At 47.9% G+C, this 16,553-nt stretch overlaps 1 protein-coding gene across 1 annotated transcript in view; it reads left to right on the top strand.

Annotated features, from left to right (window-relative positions):
* Positions 1 to 5,993: 5,993 nt before the first annotated feature.
* Positions 5,994 to 16,553, top strand: part of SUSD1 (sushi domain containing 1) — a 130,174-nt gene continuing 119,614 nt past the window's right edge. The window contains exon 1 of the mRNA XM_038553300.1: positions 5,994 to 6,099. Within this exon, the coding sequence (XP_038409228.1) occupies positions 5,994 to 6,099 (106 nt within the window). The remainder of the gene's footprint in view (positions 6,100 to 16,553) is intronic.

Raw genomic sequence — 16,553 nt, 5'->3', positions numbered from 1 at the left:
CCCGGTGTGGCTCCTGTCGGGCGGCCTGGCGGTGTTCGCGGATGTCGTGCCAGCCTGGGAGGGCCGGCTGTGTGTGAACATGCCCTGGGGGCTACACAGGGACCCGTTTTTATCTGTTTCAGACACAGTTTTTTGTTCGGCGTAATTGTAAGTGTTAAAATACAACCAAGTAAATTTGAAGATTTAATTGGCCGCTTTAAAAAAAGAGTATTTATTTATTTGACGGAGAGGGAGAGAGAGAGAGCTCAAGCAGGGGGAGTAGCAGAGGGAGAAGCATGTTCTCCACTGAGCGTGGAGCCTGACACAGGGCTCGATCCCAAGACCCTGAGATCATGACCTGAGGCAAAGGCAGCCACTTCACCGACTGAGCCACCCAGTGCCCCTGCCTTGAACCCTTTATCCTTCTGATCAAATGTTACCCAGGCGCCCCTTTATTTATTCATTTTTTATAAATATATTTTTTATTGGTGTTCAATTTGCCAGCATATAGAATAACACCCAGTGCTCATTCCCCCAAGTGCCCCCCTCAGTGCCCGTCACCCAGTCACCCCCACCCCCCGCCCTCCTTCCCTTCCACCACCCCTAGTTCCTTTCCCAGAGTTAGGAGTCTTTCATGTTCTGTCTCCCTTTCTGATATTTCCCACTCATTTTTTCTCCTTTCCCCAGGCGCCCCTTTAATTGGCTTTGTTAAATGGTTCATGAATTGGGCGGCATCCCATCTAGCAAGTTGAGAAGAACTCTGAAGAGTTGCACAAAATGGGAGGATTTTATGGGAAGGAGAATGGGGCAAGAGAGGTATTAGCAGAAGGACAGGATTGTTCCAGGCAAGGTAGCTTTCCCTTAGGGGGAAGGGCAAAGGGTCTTATCATGCAGATTATCTCACCTTCCTTTGGGGGTAGAGAGGGCTCAGGCGACAGACTTTGGCTTTTCTGGGGAAATTCTTGACTGTCTGGTTACGACTACATTTCTAGGGGAGTTTGAAACTGCAGTTAGATTTGGTTTTAAGCCCCCATTTGGGAATTTGGCCTGAGTGACACCATTTTGGGCATTTGGTTTTCTTTTTAACAAAGTCTCCAATGGGACACCTGGGTGGCTCAACAGTTGAGCATCTGCCTTCAGCTCAGGGCTTGATCCCGGGGTCCAGGATCGAGTCCCACGTCGGGCTCCCTGGGAGGAGCCTGCTTCTCCCTCTGCCTATGTCTCTGCCTCTCTCATGAATAAATAAAATCTTTAAAAAGAACCCCCCCCCCCAAACAAAAAACAACAAAAAACCCCACAAAGTCTCCAAGCATGGGGTGTTACACTCTGTTGGCAAATTGAATTTAAATACAGTAAAATTTAAAAAATATATATTATTTATACTAAATTGCTACCATAAATCTGCTAAGAGTATAGATCTTAAAAGTGTTCATCACAAGAAAAACATGAACATTAAGTAGACTTATTGCAGTGATAATTTTGCTGATATACACAAATATATTACATTATATATCTGAAACTATTATAATGTTACATGTCAATTATACCTCAATAAAATGAAAACTCAAAAAAAAAAAAAAACAAGAGTCAGATGCTTAACTAAGTATTATTCAGGTGGCCCATCATTAACCTAAAAAAAAAAAAAAAGATTTTTAAATGTAGAGTTCAGTGGCATTAAGTACGTTCACATTGTTGTGCAACCATCACTACCTTCCGTCCACAGAACTTTTTTCATCTTGTAAAGGCAAAACTCTTTACCCATTAAATACTAACTCCCAGTACCCCTGTACTATCAACCCTTTTACTTTCAGTATCTATGAATTTGACTATTCTAAGTACCTCATATGAACAGAATCATACAATATTTGTCCTTTTAAAAGTGGCCTATTTCACTTAGCGTAATGCCATCAAGGTTCATCCACATTGAGGCATAAGTCAGAATTTTCTTCCTTTTTATGGCTGAACAATATTCCCTTGTATGGATATACCACATTTTGTTTCTCCATTTGTGCTGTCATGGATATTTGGCTTGTTTCAACCCTTTGGCTATTGTGAACGATGATGCTACGAACTTGTAAGTTGTCAAATGTACAAGTTGTCGTTGAACGTTTCAATTGGACGGCAACATACATGAAGATAGATTTCAGTATTAATGTTGATAAAAGAGACAGGAACAAATCAGCAGTCCTAGAACTATCAGAAACTTCTCTGTGCTTCCAATAGGTAGGATGATTTTGTTGTGGAAGGGGTCACTTTGAGAAGCTCTTTTCACCTTGTATACCTGTTTGAGGTCCCTTAAGAACACTTGAGATATTGGTCAGTAATCTCAATATTTTAGTTGTGATTTAAGCATTTTGTCTAATTATACAAAGACCCTCTGATGACTAAATTACTATAAAAAACTTAAAAAAAAAGACTATTTATTTTGAGAGAGAGAGAGAGTGAGTGTGTGCCCATGTGTGTGGGAGTGAGTGGGAGGGGCAGAGGGAGACAATCTCAAGCATACTCCATGCCCACTGTGGAGCCCAACATAGGGCTTGATCTCAGGACCCTGGGATCACGACCTGAGTCAAAATCAAGAATTGGGATCCTCGACTGACTAAGCCATCAGGAGCCCCTATAAAAAACTTTTTAAAAAATGAAGCTTAAAATGATATTTTTTAGAGGCACCTGACTGGCTCAATCAGTAGAACATGTGACTCTTGATCTCAGGGTTGTAAGTTCAAGCCCTACACTGGGAATAGAGATTACTTAAAATTTTTAGAAAATAAATAATAAAATGATTTTAAAATTTTTATTTTTATTTTATTTATTTATTTATTTTGAGAGAACGAGCAGGCACAAGCAGGGGCGAGGGCAGAGGGAGGGAGAGAGAGAGAGAGAATATTAAGCAGGCTCCATGCCCGGCTCAGAGTCCTACACAGGGCTTGATCTCACAACCCAGAGATCACGACCTGAGCCAAAATCAAAAGTTGGATGCTTTAAACGCCAGAGCCACCCAGATGCCCTCTAAAATGATTTTTAAAAATGTGGAAACTGACAGGCTTTTTGCAGAGCCAGGAAACTGTTATTTGGGAAGCCTGAGGCCTGAAGAAGGAGCTGATGGCAATGCACAATATGTACACAGATGAGCAAAATAAAATACTTTGAATTGGTAAGAAGTGTACCTTGCTTTTTTTTCAGTAATTCCTATATAGTGGTTCTGAATTACATTTTAAAAAAATGATATAATCTGCACATTATATTAATATGTACAAATAATAACAAAGTACACACATAGTTTTTAAAAAATTTAAATTGCATGTTTTTAATATTTTTTGCTCAACTTCCTGTCTCTTTTGGTGGATGTTTTTGTGGAGGACATGTGGCAAATGTAACCTAATACATTCCTCAAAGCTATCTGGTTCATTGATGTCATCCTTTCTGGTTTGAAAGCACTGTTGCATATTTAATTGTGTGTGTGTGTGTATCTTTGGCCACTTTACTGAAAGAGAATTTTCAGGAGTTACAATGTCATCTTGAAACCAAAAGTGAAAAGTTTTTGATGAAGCCATTGAAATCTAGATATGGACAAAAAGAGCTCTCTCTAAAATCTCTTTAAGAAGATGTTAAAAAAAAAAAAAAAGATGTTGCTGTATTGGCCATGCTCTCTTAAAAGAGGAACATTTTTCTTAAGCTAAAGATTTTCTCAGCAATAATCCCACTGCTGCAAATATAACACTGGTTTAATACTCTGTTTTAATTCTAGTGACACATACCAACCAGGAGATAATTTTTCATTCTGTGATTCCATGAGCTCACCATTGGTAAGAAGTAATTATTTTTACAAAAAAAACCCCAACCAAACAAACAAAAAAAATAATAACCCTATTTGTTTGAAAGCAACAAAATGAGCCAATAAAAAGAACTGATGAGAGTCACATGATCTAATGTAGAATGAGTACATGTATTGTGCTAACATAAAATTTTGAAAATATTAAAAACATGATTCATGCAAAGACAAAAAGAAAACCTAAGATTTTATTCAACTAATTAATTCATGAGAGACTCAGCAAGATGTTGACTTCAAAGGATACTAGTAAGATGTCAAGGTTCAAAGGAGAATTTGAAGAATATACTGTACATATACATATATTTCTGTTAGGTGTGATAAAATAAATTTGCTAAATGCAAAATCGGTTGCCATCATATAAGACAAGATCTTATTATTAGATTTATCTTATTTTCACCTGACAAGAATCTCTTCTAGCTCTACTGGAAAAATTAATTTGCATTGCTATGGACAAGAACCTTTTGCATTATCAGTTTTCTGCAAGTGAATTTCTATCCATACCTATAAGAGTTATCAAATAGTCTCGTCAATACAAAGTCTATCAAAGTGCACAACTCTGTAGAATTAGATAATCCCCAGGAGGGTTACCAGACAACACCCAGCACCCCACTGAAAAGACCTGGTACACTTGCCCATTTCCAAGTTTTAGACTATTTCCCCCTGTATCACCGGTTTTAAAAAAAAAAACGTGTAAATAGACGCACACGTGCACACAAATATATTTAAATTTATTTATTTACTCTGCAGGAGACACGATGGTGAAGGAGAAGTATAGGTTGGTTTAAAAATAACCTACATGAATGTATTTTTGTTGTAACAATTACATGGTTTCAAAGTTCAGGAAGAGTTGAGCTTAACAAAACCTTCTCTAAATTATAGAGGATAGACCACTGTAACCCCACTGCCCATCTACTCCCCCCACCCAAAGCAGCCTCTTATCTTTGCTGAACAAAAATTAATTAGCAAGAAAGCCCGCTGCAAAAGACGCCAGGCAGTTTATTTTTAACTACGTCTTTTTAAGGCTGCACAACAAGTTTGGCCCTTATATGGGTGTGTTCACGGGTGGTTAGATTTAGAGCAGGCTCATGGTGGAAAGAGAAAGCAAAGTGAGGATATGGGTGAAGTAGTGGGGAGCCCTGCTCTTGGCCAGACCCGCGGAGGTCAAAGTCTTGAAACTGGAACTTCTTTTCTTCCCCCCGCCCCTCCCCTCCCTTGCAGCCTCTCCCTACCCCAACTTGCAAACGGTCCCTTGGGTCTGCATCTCAGTGACTCCCATCACCATCATGACCCACCGAGCTGCCCAAACCAGAAATTGAGGTGACGCCTGTAATTTCTCCTTCCTTTCCCCCACATTCTACGGGTCATAAACTCCAGCGGCTTCCACCCAACGCCGCCCTCCTGCCAAGGCCCCGCTCCCGGACGTGTCCTGTCTTGCCCGGGTTCCTGCAGCCGCCCCAGCCCCAGTCCCACGGGGCGGACCTGGAGCCCTTCTGGATGCGGTCACGCTGCTTATAGCCCTGTTACAGCTTCTGAGCACCCCCTGCCCTCGGTTTATGAGGTCGACCTTAGCTGCACAGCTTATGGCTCTCCCCGGCCATCGGTTCCCCCCCAAGGAGGTCCTCCCCGTTTCTAGAAAGCGCTGGGGCTCCCGGGCCTCTGCAGAAGCCCTCCCCGCGGCCTAGGTTCCCCTCCCACATCCTTTCCAGGCCCCGGGGCTTAGCTCACTTCCTCAAGCAGCTCCCGACGCCCCAGGCCCCGCGTCCTCGGTGCACGGGGGCCCCGGTCAGCTGCGCCGCCCCGCGCCACCTGTCACCCGCTCTCCGGCGCCCTTGGCTTCTTGCCCTCCCCCCGCGCCCCTGGCGCCCCTTGCCTCCTCCGGGACTCCCGCTCCTCCTGTCCCCCTCCGGGGAGCCCCCCCGCCCCCCCCAGCCCCAGGCGGGCTCCGATCCCGCGTTCGGGTCTCGGGGCTGCAGCGCGCGGACGTCGGTCCCCAGGAGGGGGCGGGCCCCGTGGCTGTGCCCGCCGCGTCCCCGGGCGCGCAGCAGGTGCACCGGCCCCCGCCTCCCCGGGACCCCGCGCGGCGCCGGAAGCGGCCGGGCCGGCCCCCTCCCCGCGGAGCCCGCCGCCTTATCTCGGCGCCCGGGGCGGCGGGAGGAGGCGGGCGCGGCAGGGACGCGGCGGCATGGGCCGGGGCCCCCGGGGTGCAGGCCGCCCGCCCCGCCGCCTGCTGCCGCTCGTGCTGCTGCTCGGCCTGGCGCGGGGCGCGGGCGGAGCGCGGGGCGCCCACGGTGAGTGCGGGCGGGGGCGCGGGCGCGGGCGCGGGGGCCCGGGGCGAGGCTGGGGGGGGCGCGGCCCGAGCCCCGGGGCACAGCGGCGCCCGGCGTGCAAGGGCGTGCAAGGGCGTGCAAGGGCGGTCCCGCCGCACTGTCACGCTTCCGGCCCTGCTGTGGCTTTTGCACGACCCGTTCTTGACCCGAAGCAATTTTCCTTCTACTTTTTAACTTTTTTTTCCACCGAAACGAAGAGCCAGATGCTAACGTGGTGAGCGAGAAGTGCCGGGAAGATTCCGGGAGTAAAGCATCCCCGAATCCAGTCATTGGTTCAGGTCGCCGCGCTGGCCCTCGTGGAGCTCAGGGTCTGGAGGCGACAAATCATCCTTTTCCAGGGAACTGGAGCGCAGAGTCACGTGTGGTGGGACACAGTCAAACACGTAGGGCAAGTGGCGTTTGCCCATCTACCCAAGTAACTGGAGTCGAGGGCAGAAGGCCCCAAGTGCTCTGAGAAGGCCACGGGGTCAGAGGAGGGCAGGATTCATTCTAGGTCGGGCGTCTGGTGGCCCGGTGGGTGAGGGACTCGGTGTGGGTGAGGGACTCGGTGTGGATGAGGGACTCGGTGTGATGAGGGACTCCGTGTGGATGAGGGACTCAGTGTGGATGAGGGACTCCGTGTGGATGAGGGACTCAGTGTGGATGAGGGACTCGGTGTGGATGAGGGACTCTTGAACTGAGCGGGTAGGTTTGGTGATACTGGGGATGGGAAGATGAGGAAAAGGCATCCCAGCCCAGCCCAGGGCAGAGGGCAGAGGCACCTCTCCGTAACTGTGCGCAAAGCACAAATGCCACATGGAAGGGACAATGTGAGGAAGCACACGGAGGTATAAAAGCATGGGGCCCGTGGCACCTAGGAGACAGGTGGCAAATGGAGTTGGAAGGGCACATTGGATTAACCAGAAGGCAGAAGGCCTTGGTGGCAGAGCAAGGTATCCGGCTGGTGGGAAGCCCCTGGAAGTCACCACAGGCTTTTGTACAAGGAGTGATATACGGAGCGGGCATAGGAAACCCTCCAGCTTTCTTAGTAAAACCATTCATCCTGAAGTGGGAGGGAACTTCCATGTAGGAAGATATGGGGGGGGAGGGTTCCTAGCTCAGACTCCTGTTCCCCCAAATTATTTTCATTTTTGGACTTTTGCCATCACTTTTGCCATCACTGGTGGGTGTTTCTCTTGATGGCTCAGCCTTCTGGGGTGGCCATTTTTGTGCATCAGATACTCTGGTAGGCTTCCTGACTTCCTTCCCTGACTTGGTCTCCCACGGCAGTGTGTATAAAAACCTGTAGATGTGTGGGGCCTATTTCAGAATCTGTGGTAAAGCTCTCTAGCCTAGGAAACGGTCCACCATGGTCCCACTGAATTACTGGGATTAGATGGTGAAACAAAGGTAGCATCCTTTCTTCATTTACAACCTTGAAGTATCTGGTTCTATTAAGGGCGGATTTCCTTCCAGGGGATGATGTGGGAAATGAGTGCAGGCTTAGAACCATTGAGGAAGTTGAAACAGCAGGCCTAGAAGTTCTGAGGACTGGCTCCACCAGAAAGATAGCAGGAGAAGGAGATTGGATGTAGACAGTAAGGTAGAAATGGAACCACGGGACTTGACAACAGACATTATGGTGGACAGAAGAGAAAGGGGACAAAGAGATTTGGGGACTGGGTGACTTGGATATATGGTTCCATAGGAGGAGGAATAAGATTTGGGAAGAAGGAGAAGTCATTTTGGATATCCAGAATTTGAGGTGGTGATGTTAGGACTTCTTGAAGAAGTGAACTGAATGAGGAGTTAAGACTGTGGACAAGAGGTGTGTGACAGTGGTGGAGACTTGGTGGACCCTTGAAGCCTTGAAGTTGATGAGAAGAAGGAGACCAAGGCCAGACTGGGGGGGAAGGCTCATTTTAGATGGCAGGTGCAAATGGAAGAGAAAGAGCAGTGGCCACACAAGTGGGAGGAAGACTGGGCTGGTCCAGTTTCAAGGAAACCAGCGGACAGAGAGCTATGGGAGAGGAGACTGGGAAAAAAAGCTTTGGATTTGGTGGCTCTGGTCTGCGTAGGCCAGGGCTAGCAGAGAGTGAGGGTGAGAGCCAGGTGCAGGGGCCCTAGGGAGTGCAGAGGTGTTGGTTGGCTCTTAAAGGGACTCTCTAAAGAAGTTAGAAGGAAAGGGAAGATTGTATTGAGCTGGGCTGGCCAGGTCAGTGCAAGAATTTTTTTTGGGGGGGGGGGCGGGGTGGTAGCAGACACAAGCATACTGTAGCATGAAGGGCATTATTCAGGAGAAGGAGACTTTGAAAATGCAGAAATAAATGAGGTATTTAATGGAGCATGTCCAAAAGCGAAATTGGCCTGCAAGGGGGAAAGCTTAGTCTCTGCGAGGGGAGGGAGGAAGAATGGAGAAGGACAGCTCTTCCCTCCCCCACAGATGTCCACTTAGTGAGGGCTCTTCATTTCTCTTTTTTAAAGATTTTATCTATGTATTCATGAGAGATACAGAGAGAGAGGCGGAGACACAGGCAGAGGGAGAAGCAGGCTCCCTACAGGGAGCCCCATGCGGGACTCGATCCCAGGACCCGGGGATCACGCCCTGAGCCGAAGGCAGACGCTCCTCAACCGCTGGGCCGCCCAGGCATCCGAGGGCTATTCATATTTCAAAACCAGCCCCGTCATCCTCCCTCCTCCCTCCTCCCGGGAAGCTGTCCAGTTAGTTCCCTTGCAGCCCCAGGGATCCGGGGCCCGGGATCTTGTAGGGGCCCCACATACTTGTACTGCACCCTCACCCCACACACTTCCATGCCATGTCGCAGTGCAGTTGTTTACTGGCCCAAGAGCTTCACGTGGGTGGGGGCCGGTGGCTTGTATGAGGAATTGGGCGTGAGAGTAAGTGAAGGCCACCCACGTGGGAGCGGGCAAGGGCTGGTGATACAGAGGCGGCTCTGGCGGGACAGCCCGTCAGCATCACCGACATTTATCCGACTCAAAGGCAGGCAGAGGAGTGTAAGAGCTGATAGTGGGTCACAGGGGAAGGCTTCCGGGGTGCCCTGGGCCCAGGCTATGGGCAGGGAGAGGCTGGAGGTGGCTTACCCACAGCAGCCGTTCTACGTGATTGGCTGGGGGAGTGTACTGGGCCTTCTCGGGTTGGTCCTGAGTGTGAAAGTGAGGGCCACAATTAGGGAAGCCAGCTGTTGTTGACCCGAGCCTGGCCGTTGGGGTCTTACCGCTACAGAGCTCATGGTTTGGCTTCCTGGGCTGGTGGCTGGTGACCCACAGATCCACGTGGGTCAGCTATTTTCATACACGGCCTGGCCATTGTCTGTTTGTCCCTTCAGTGTCTGGCTGGTAACGTGCACTGAAGTTCGTTGACCTGTCATCAAAGATGTTGCAGGGAGGAGAGAGTGGAGTTGCTGAGTGTGAGGGAAGTGTGAGGCACATAGTTGATAGAGCGGAAGGGTGTTGAGAGGTGGGTGGGGTGCCCAGCCCAGGGGAATGGAAGCCTAGGAATGGGTGAGGAGGGGTGGAACCAGTCATTCCTGTTTCTTCACCTTCTCTGGCTTGGCGGTGGAGTTGGGAGTGGCCGGGGACTTGTTGGCTCAGGACTGGCTGGGTTGGGAAGGCCAGAGGACAGACAGAGGCCTTGAGAATCTTGGGGGGAGTGATGGTGGAGAGGCCTGGGGAGATTGTTGTTGCTGTAGGAAGCGTAGGCACGTCCGTCACCAGTCATGCGTTTCACACAGGCCCGCTCTTCACTCTTGCATCCTAAGTCAGGGTAGGAAGGAGGAGAAATGGCGGGGGGTTAGGGGGTGGTGGTGGGGTGAGTTATTTTGGAGTGAGTGACAGTTGCTCAAAGTAAGGGAGGCGGATTCAAGCAGATGAAGAAGATCGTCCCTTTGCCCTGTCTTCGGCCTCTGGGGACTTGGCCCTGGGCACCTCCTCAGCCTTCTGGTCAGATCCTAAAATGGGTTCCTCCGTCTCTGAGGCCCCGGGTACCACGTGTGGCCTCTTGGCCTTCACTCTGTGGGGGAGACAGTAGAAATTAATTGCATGGATTACCTAGAAAAGTCTTCCGCCTGCTTGAGAGAACGCGGGAGTGGGGGACGTGCCAGACGTGAACCGAGGGTGGCCTACGTGAAAGGCTGCTCAACTCCAAACTCAAAAGCTGTGAAATAGGGGCACTTAGTGAGGCTTGGTTCCAGGTCTGGAGGCCATGTGTGGGGGTCCCCACTGTCCGCTGGTCTTGATTCAGCAGCAGCGTGGACACAGGAGGACAAAAGGAAGCCGAGGGCCCTATATAACCATTTTACACCAAGTTCTCGGGTTCTTGATGGGGAATGTTGGTCTTGGGTTGGTGTGGGGAAGAGAAATACATGGTGGATCCCACTACCCTGCAGGGATCGTCTTGCCTGAGAGAGTAGAATGCTCTGTCTTGAGGGATTTGGGGAGGGGGTATTTTAAAGCAGGGGCTATGGTTCTGTTTTGTTTTGTTTGTCAGGGATGAGGGGAGGAGAGAATTTGAGGTTTCTCAAGTTCCTTCCATTTCTGGAATTTGATGCGATCCCTTAAGAGCAATACAGTTTTCTGGAAGGTGGGAGACTTGGGAATGCTTTCTCTTCCTGAGTTCTAGGCCCCCTTTCCTTATTCCCTCAGGTCATTCGCTCCCTTCCCACAAATCTGCACACAGTTTTCCTGAGAGACAAGGCTCTCGTGAAGGAAGTGCAGGGCATTTGCTTGGTCTCACTGAGACTAGCTGGGGATCAGATTAAAATCCAAACGCAAGCGCTCCATTTGTGCATTCAAACCACCTTCTTCCCTTGGCCGGGGTCGGACCTCTTCATTGTAGCGTCGAAGTCCACGTGCTGCCACTGCCCTTAAATTGCCGCTTGCACATTGAACCACCAGCCGGTGCTGAGGTCCAGGCCCACCTGTGCGTGGAGGCGAGGAGGGGGCCGAGGCCAGGGCCGAGAGGGCGAGGGCTGAGGATGCTGAGCTCCAAGGTCTGAGTCAGGTGTTACTCAGAAAGCTGGGAGGCCAGTGGGGAAGGCAGGGGGTGATTATGTAAATTAGGGTGTCCTGGATCCTGGACTCTCAGCCCCACCAACAGGTAGGCATGTGTCTACACAGAGGTACTGCTTTGGGTGTTTGCACTAACGCAGCTCTCCATCACCCTCCTCATTAGTGTAACTGGGAGGCGGCCGGCTACCAGTACCTTCATGTATTCCCTAACGGGGTTGTCACGTGGTTGTTACAGTGGCATCTGAGATATTCTAATTGCTTTATGTATATTAACTCATTCGTTCTGTATTCCTCACAGCAGCCTATGAGGTGGGTTTTTATTAGCCTCATATTCAGATTCATAGGAAGCCGAGGCCCAGAGCCTGATCTAGGACTATGCAACCAGCAAGTGGCGGAGCTAGGATGGTACCCCTCATCCCTCTCACCCCTGCTTGGAACCGCTGTGCCAAGTGGCAGGTGCTGCCTCTCGCACGACCTCTTTCCAGCTGTAATAACAATATCTATGGAGAGAGGCACAAATATTCAGATAAATCACCCTTTGCCGAGTGCTTTCGAGCTCGGGCAGCGTTTCTATTTCTCCTTGAATCCTCACAACACGATTCCACCTCCCAGATGAACATTGGAGGACTGGCTGTGTCACCCAGGGAGCGAGAGAGAAGTCTCCCAGCCTGGGTGGACCACCAAGACCTGTGTCGCCCTCTCACCGTTGGATGTGGTTTTAGCTGGCTTGGTCGATACAGTGCCGAAGGGAAGTGAATCTAGGGCATCCTCGCTGGGGGTGCAATGAATAGTTACAAAGAGTCCTTAGCCATTTTGTCCGTCTAGACTTCGGAATGCCCACTGTCCTGTTTCTCTGCCAGTTGTTCTGGGTGGTGGGGGCCCCTCACGTCTGCAGCAGTGCCCTCCGTCACTACATGGCGGCCGCCTCTCTGCTCTTCTCAACAGTCTGCTGATGACAAAAGTAAGTCATCCTTGATCCAGATGTGAAGCTGCGCCCCCACCCATGGGCTGTACAGCAAAGGCGCGGGGATCATTCCATCCGCCCGGAGAATTTCCATTCCTTGGGTTCTTACCTCTGTCACCGTGGTCCAGCCACGCTATGCATCAGTCTAGACTTGGTGACAAACATCCTCACTGTTCCCTCGTCTTTCGCCAGGATTCTGACCCAAGCCCCTGAGGTTGAACTAGACTTGCACTGCTACTAGAGGTGGGGTCCACCTGGGAGCTTCCTTAGAAATGCACATTCTCAGGCCTCACCCCACACCTACCGAATCAGAATCTCTGGGGATTTTGTTTTAACAAGCTCTCCAGGTCGGGGGACCAGCTGCTCGGTTTGTGCCATAGTGAGGGCTTTAGTGGGTCGCAGGACATTTAGTATTAAAACCGGGATGAGGAGGTCCCCCTCTCTCTAGGTGATTCTTAGCTGAGCTAGGGGCTCATGAACAGTGGAAACAGGGGTGTAGTTAGAAGCGACCCTCCCCACCCTGTCTCTTCTTGGATTAGGGTTGTGCTTCCTGCCACTTCCCTTAGGATAACTTGTGTCGCCCCCCCAAGAAGCTACTTAGTCCCTCAAGCAATTAGAACTCAGAAGCTGCCATATAAGGCCCTGCAGATGAGAATAATTATGACTGAATAAGAAACTTTAGTTGAGGCCCTTCTTCCTCTGGAAATGGCTTTCCTTCTGCAGGTGGGCTCAGAAGCCTTTGGTGGCCTGGGAGACATGTTGGCTTTTTTACCAATGTGGGGAACAGACATTTATTGAGCCAGACGTGCCAAGTACTGTCCTTTTGGGGTTACACTTTGCTAAATAATTCTTAGTGGGTCATTAAAACAGGTACCCTAAGGATGATGTATCAGCTGATTAGGGGACAAGACTTTGGAGGCCACTTAATCCCTGCTGCTCAAAATGTGGTTCCCCTGGGAGCTTGTTAGAAATGCAAAATGTGCCCTCCCCACCATCAGAGCCTGTGGTTTAGCGCTATCCCCAGGTGATTTGAATGCCTTTTGCATTTTTTTTTTTAAAGATGTATTTATTTATCTTAGAATATATGTTGGGAGGGGCAGAGAGAGGGAGACCAGCAGATTCCTGAGACCCTGAGATCAGGGCCCTGAGATCATGACCTGAGCCATGCAGGTGCCCTTGAATGCCCTTTAAAACGTGAGAAGCCCAAGGCCCTTGTTTTATAGATGAAAAAACTGGGATCCAGAGAGGTTCAGTGATTTGTTAAGGGTCCTCCAGTGATTGAGACTCAGCTAGATTTAGGATCTAGTTCTGATACTCAGCTCCAGGGCATGCTTTCCCCCTGTATCTGGCTGCCTTCCTACAAGGCCTTATTTTGTTTGGTTCTGTTTATTGAATGAACTTGGACTTAATTTGATTTATTTAAAAAAAAAAACAACAACTTTACATTCTGTCCTTCACTAATTCAGACTGGACTTCTGTTAATCTACCTGAGTGGGTGGCATGACTTTATTTCTTGTGTGTGTTTATTTTGTGTGTGTGTTTATTAGATTCACCCAACAGTTGAATGAAATAATCCTTTTTTCCCATCTGATGTAAGTTTCTGGAACTGTAGGTACATAAATGCTGCCCTCTTTATAAAAACAAATATTCCATATAAGAAAAAAAATTAAACATTTTACCATTTTGTTGATTTCATTACTATGATATTTATTTTTTGTTATTGCACTATGCGCACACACTAGGGAGAGTGTTCATCGTTATCTGGTCGATCGATACTGGATTTAGGGGCTTGACCCAGGATCCAATATTTAAAAGGTACTTCCAGGATTTGGGGTACATGTGATTATGAATAGACAATGTCCTATGGCACCATTTAAAAATGTTGTGTGTTAAATTTACTCCACCCTGATGGACATTTAGGTGCAGGGACCCATTCTCACTTGCCTGTTGCCCCCATGAGCAAGAGCATCTCTAGTCTATTTCCTCCAGGTTGTAAATTCTATCTTTTGCCAGGGCTAGTGAGGAGAACTGGGTGTCCACCTACTTCTTATCCATATTTTTACCTGGTTCCTTGAACTCTGAGTCCTGTCCCTTATACCTACCTTCTGCAGCACTCAGTGGCCCCAATTCCTGAGCCTTTGGGACAGCCTTTTAGTTCCTCCTCTCAGGCCATTCGCCTATGTCCATCTCTTCCATCTTCTGAAATATTGTTGACATCCTCATCTGCTCTCATCTTGTCTGCCAGGGTTTATACCTTTCTGGTCTTTGATCCCATTTGAGGGAGGAGGAGCTTTGAGAGTTAGCTAAATCTGCAGTGTTTAACTGGATCTTTTAAAGTACAAAAACATGAAAAACTCAAATTTGCTGGAGTAGATACATCTTTGTATCTAGTATTAAATACTTCAATTTTTTTAAAAAAATTTTTATTTATTTAAGTAATCTCCACACCCAACATGGGGCTAAAACTCACAACCCTGAGATCAAGAGTTGCACGCTCTACTGACTGAGCCAGCCAGGTTCCCTTAAACATTTCAGTTTTGCTATCCTCTTTGTCCCAAGAATTATTTAGGAGAATGTTCTGAAGTTTCCAAGTAGGTTTCTTTTGGGGCCTTGTGTTTTATTTTGTAGTCTTTCTACATTATTACGAGGTAGTCCTATAGTACGGCTTCTACAATTTCTACTTTTTTTGCACTTTGTTGCATTTTTTTTAATGGTTTGGGATATATTAAAATTTGTGAATATTCCATGGTTAATTTTGTATTACTTGGTGATAAAGCAGTGGTTTGTATTATTTCTGTATCATATTTGTTTTAAAAGAAAAAGCAGGCGTGGTTAATGATCAGTACTGATCCTCTGAATTTACCGATCCGGTTACATCAGAACTTGGAAATCTCCTAAGTCAAAAATGCATTTAATACTTCTAACCTATCGACCATTGTAGCTTAGACTGGCCTACTAAATGTGCATAAGACATTTCTGTTCACCTACAGTTGGGCAAACATCATCTCACACCCAGCCTATTTTATTTTTTATTTTTTCCAGCCTATTTTATAATAAAGTATTGACTATCTCATGTCATGTACCGAGCACTATACTAAAAGCCATAAACAGAATGGTCATGTAGGTGCAGACCGGTTGTGAGTTTATCAGTTGTTTGCCCTTCTGATCGCATGGCTGGCCGGAGCTGCGGCTGGCTGCCATGAGAGAGATCACACTGCATATCCCTAGCCTGGAGGAAAGAACAAAATTAAAAATTTGAAGTACACTTTCTACTGAACGTGTATTGCCTTTGTACCCCTGTAAAGTTGAAAGATTGTAAGTTGAACCATTGTAAGTCAGGGGCGGTCTGTATTTGGAAATCTCCCTGCGTCAGTTGCCTAGAGCAACCCCGAGGGCTAAGTCTTTATTACCTGGGTGGTAGTGGGGCCTAGACTAAGATGGAATTCCGTGCTGACTCTCCTGACCAGGCCACTCCTGAAATTACAGACCCCAAAAGGACAACATGATATCTCACATGGCCTCAGGTAGAAATTCTTGTTTGACCTTGGGCCATATATCAATCACCATCTAGTAGGTTCGTGTGTGTCAGCCTCACGCCTTTTTGCTGCCTGTCTATGTGATTAGGATCTGGTCACCCAGCTGGGGACCCGGCTGTTCATCTCACTGACATCTTAAGCACATTAAGTTTTTTCCCCCAAGCAAACTGGATAGGGTAATAGACAGATGGGTTCTTCTCCCTTCCACTTGCTTTTTGAGTTGTAGCAAGTAGGATTGCAAGTTCCTTTATCCACTCGGTCAGTAAAAGTCTATTGAATGTTTCTACTGCACTGTGATGACATATGGGCAGATGACATAATAATCCGTGTCCTGGAGGAGAAGCTCATTCATGCTCCGCAGCTTGGAAGACAGAGCTGGAACAGTATATAATGACACATTAACGTGGTTGATGTGGGAATGTGCAGGTGTTAGTGGAGCACAGAGGTAGATACATTTAATTTTCCACAAGAATAGAGGAATGGGGAAGATACCAGGGAAAATGTGATATTCAAGGTGAGTCTTAAAAGTAGGAATGGAAAAAAAAAAGTAGGAATGGGTGCTAGCTGGACAGGAGAGGAGGGATAGGCATTCTGCTTGGAGGGAACATGGTAAGTATGGCATGAAGTAGGATGGGATAACATATGTGGGAAAGAGTCGTCAGCCTCCTGCATAGAGAATATTATGTGTGGTTTGGGTTTGGGAACAGTGAGGCTTGGAGGGATTAGCTTAGAGTCGAAATGGTCAGAGCTTTGACTGCCAGGTAGAGGCATTTGCCCTTTACTCTGTGGAAAATGAGCAGCCATTGCAGGTTTCGAAGGATGGGATCAGATCTACCTTTTATAATTCTGCTATTCAAATTTTGGTTCTCCATTTTAAATGTCCACTACCCAAAATGTGACTTGTCCAG

This window comes from Canis lupus, chromosome 11 (genome assembly GCF_011100685.1).
Source record: "Canis lupus familiaris isolate Mischka breed German Shepherd chromosome 11, alternate assembly UU_Cfam_GSD_1.0, whole genome shotgun sequence".
NCBI classification, from domain to species: domain Eukaryota; kingdom Metazoa; phylum Chordata; class Mammalia; order Carnivora; family Canidae; genus Canis; species Canis lupus.
The sequence above is the reverse complement of the archived record's forward strand: the minus strand, read 5'-3'. Positions and strand labels throughout refer to the sequence as shown.